General features: G+C 42.8%; 1 protein-coding gene across 1 annotated transcript in view; it reads left to right on the top strand.

Moving 5' to 3' along the window:
* LOC104999270 (ovalbumin-like) overlaps nucleotides 1-3,315 on the top strand; it is an 18,109-nt gene that overhangs the window by 10,484 nt on the left and 4,310 nt on the right. The window contains exon 6 of the mRNA XM_010854811.1: nucleotides 1,675-1,817. Coding sequence (XP_010853113.1) covers nucleotides 1,675-1,817 — 143 coding nt within the window. The remainder of the gene's footprint in view (nucleotides 1-1,674; nucleotides 1,818-3,315) is intronic.

Raw genomic sequence — 3,315 nt, 5'->3', positions numbered from 1 at the left:
TGGCTCATCAGAAAAGACTCTGATGCTGGGAGGGATTGGGGGCAGGAGGAGAAGGGGATGACAGAGGATGAGATGGCTGGATGGCATCACCGACTTGATGGACATGAGTTTGGGTAAACTCCAGGAGTTGGTGATGGACAGGGAGGCCTGGCGTGCTGCAATTCATGGGGTCCCAAAGAGTTGGACACAACTGAGTGACTGAACTGAAGGTCACAAAGATATTCTGTTTTCTTTTAGTGGATTTATTTCTTCAGTGCTTACATTTAGGTTTATGATCCACCTGACCTGGATGGGTGGCACTAGATGCCTTCAGGGTCCTTCACAGCTATTTTTTTCCTAGATCAGCTTTTGTTTTTTTCTGCTCTTTAATACAAATGAAATCATATTTTAGTGATTTTAATGTAGGATGAGAAAGAGGGGGAATGGTTCTTCCTTCCATGTGGATAACTGGTTATTCTAGTACCAGGTGTTAAATATCTCAAGACTTTTTCCATTTCATAAAATGAAAATTCCTAACATCTTATCAATTTTACTCTTGAGAAGTGCTGCTGCTGCTGCTGCTAAGTCACTTCAGTCGTGTCCAACTCTGTGCGACCCCATAGATGGCAGCCCACCAGGCTCCCCCATCCCTGGGATTCTCCAGGCAAGAACACTGGAGGGGGTTGCCATTTCCTTCTCCAATGCATGAAGGTGAAAAGTGAAAGTGAAGTCGCTCAGTAGTGTCCGACCCTCAGCAACCCCATGGACTGCAGCCTTCCAGGCTCCTCCATCCATGGGATTTTCCAGGCAAGAGTACTGGAGTGGGGTGCCACTGCCTTCTCCGCTTGAGAAGTGAGGAGGCATAAAAGGTCAAGTCTTTCTCCTGCAACTTTCCCAGTTATTTCTTTTGTTTGATTATAGTAGAAAATCATTGGATAATAGAAGTGATCTGTAAAACCACTGACTCAGATAGTCATTGCTTTTAACATAGGATGGTATCAGGAGGAATGTCACAGCAAAGTCAAATGTAAATGGTTAATGTATTGGTATTTATAAACCATCTCTTCACTGGGCAATTTAATGTTATATAAATTAATCATGCTTGTTCATTTCCACAAAATGGCAACCCACTCCAGTGTTCTTGCCTGGAGAATCCCAGGGACGGGGGAGCCTGGTGGGCTGCCGTCTATGGGGTCGCACAGAGTCGGACACGACTGAAGTGACTTAGCAGCAGCAGCAGCAAGCTATACACTCACTTTACTTTCTTTTGCATTCTACATTAGTTAATTAATTTAAATTTTGCAAAACCAAATTTTCCTTAAAGCACAAATGCACTACATTTTGCAAACAGGTCCATGACACATGACATGACAGTGAGATCAGATAGCCATTCACGTCCATGACCCTCCCAGGGAGTGGCCCCAGGCCCCTGGACACAGTGACTGGGCTCATTTTAGGGGTGACGAGTCAGGCTGAAGTTTAGTGCCTTAAATAATGGCTTCACTTGAGTACCACAGAACTGTGACTATTTAGATATTTGCTCAAAAGTCTTCTTGGCTCTCCTGAAGATATTGAGTGGCGATTACTAATACAAATATAAATTCAAAAATGGGACAAAATGCAAAGCAAAACCAATGAAACCAATTTCCATTGCATGGTCAGTCATGTATAATCTCACTGTTTCTCCTCCCAAAGGTGAAGTTAAGGAGCTCTTGTTCCCCAGTAGCCTCACATCCTCCGACCAGTTGGTGCTGATTAATGCCATCTCCTTCAGAGGGGCCTGGAAGTACGCATTTCAAAAAGACCAAACTATGGCCATGGCTTTCAGATTGGATGAGGTAGACTCTTGACTTAATTTGCTTTTTCTCTTAAAGTTGGTCCCCGGCAATTTTGCCTTAAAATATGTTAAATAATTTCTGGCCTTAGGTAGGTTAATTTCCAAGTGACTATCCCAAGTACCTACCAGATAAAGTCCAGATTTATTAATAGATAAGTGAAAGTTTTGTTTTATTTTGCTCTATTTAGCATGACAGTTGCATAATTGAAAAACTGGAATAAAACATAGACCTTGGGCAGGTTTAAGGCAAGTCTGGGCTTTGGGCTAAGATTAAACCGTTGCTAAGCAATTCATTTACTGCACACTGGAAATGAAATCAGGTTGTAGATAATAACTGCAATAGATGCTTACAATGTAGGTCAATGGTAAAGTGGGTGTGAACTTGAGAGGCTAAGCAAAACTGGAGAACAATATTCATAATCAGAATAAGTGGTTCCTGGGATTTCCTGGTGGTCCAGTGGCTAAGACTTCATGTTCACAATGCAGGGGCCCAAGTTCCATCCCTGGTCAGGGAACTAGATCCCGCATGGCACAACTAAAAATTCTGTGTGCTGCAAGTAAAACCTGGCACAGCCAAATAAGTAAACAAATATTTTAAAAATAAATAGATAAATAAAAAGTTTCTAGGTAGGCTGTCCTGCTATCCGCAATCTCCCCAACTTCTTTCCTTCTTAATATATTTAAAAAATTTTAAAGTTTTTATTTTTTGGCCATGCTGTGCAGCATGTGGGATCTTAGTTCCTTGATCAGGGACTGAACACTTGCCCCTTGCATTGGAAGTGTTGACTCCTAACCACTGGACCACCAGGAAAGTCCAACCAACTTCTCTTCTTTGTGTCCTCAGCATATCCTAAATGTCAGGCTGCAACCAAAATAATACTTGTTATTTAACAAGAAATAATGGGTCTGTATATTATAAATGAGTTCCTAAACTATCAATTGTATATACTCTATCAAATATATTTCCAAAAATGCTTGCCATTATTGGTCAATTAAACATTTGTCATCAGATCAGATCAGATCAGTTGCTCAGTCGTGTCTGACTCTTTGCGACCCCATGAATTGCAGCACGCCCGGCCTCTCTGTCCATCACCAACTCCCGGAGTTCACTCAGACTCACGTCCATCGAGTCAGTGATGCCATCCAGCCATCTCATCCTCTGTCGTCTCCTTCTCCTCCTGCCCCCAGTCCCTCCCAGCATCAGAGTCTTTTCCAATGAGTCAACTCTTTGCATGAGGTGGCCAAAGTACTGGAGTTTCAGCTTCAGCATCATTCCTTCCAAAGAAATCCCAGGGCTGATCTCCTTTAGAATGGACTGGTTGGATCTCCTTGCAGTCCAAGGGACTCTCAAGAGTCTTCTCCAACACCACAGTTCAAAAGCATCAATTCTTTGGTGCTCAGCCTTCTTCACAGTCCAACTCTCACATCCATACATGACCACAGGAAAAACCATAGCCTTGACTAGACGAACCTTTGTTGGCAGATCGGAAGAGCACACG

The sequence above is a fragment of the Bison bison genome, unplaced genomic scaffold (genome assembly GCF_000754665.1).
Source record: "Bison bison bison isolate TAMUID 2011002044 unplaced genomic scaffold, Bison_UMD1.0 scf7180017864349, whole genome shotgun sequence".
Classification (NCBI taxonomy): Eukaryota; Metazoa; Chordata; class Mammalia; order Artiodactyla; family Bovidae; genus Bison; species Bison bison.
The sequence above is the reverse complement of the archived record's forward strand: the minus strand, read 5'-3'. Positions and strand labels throughout refer to the sequence as shown.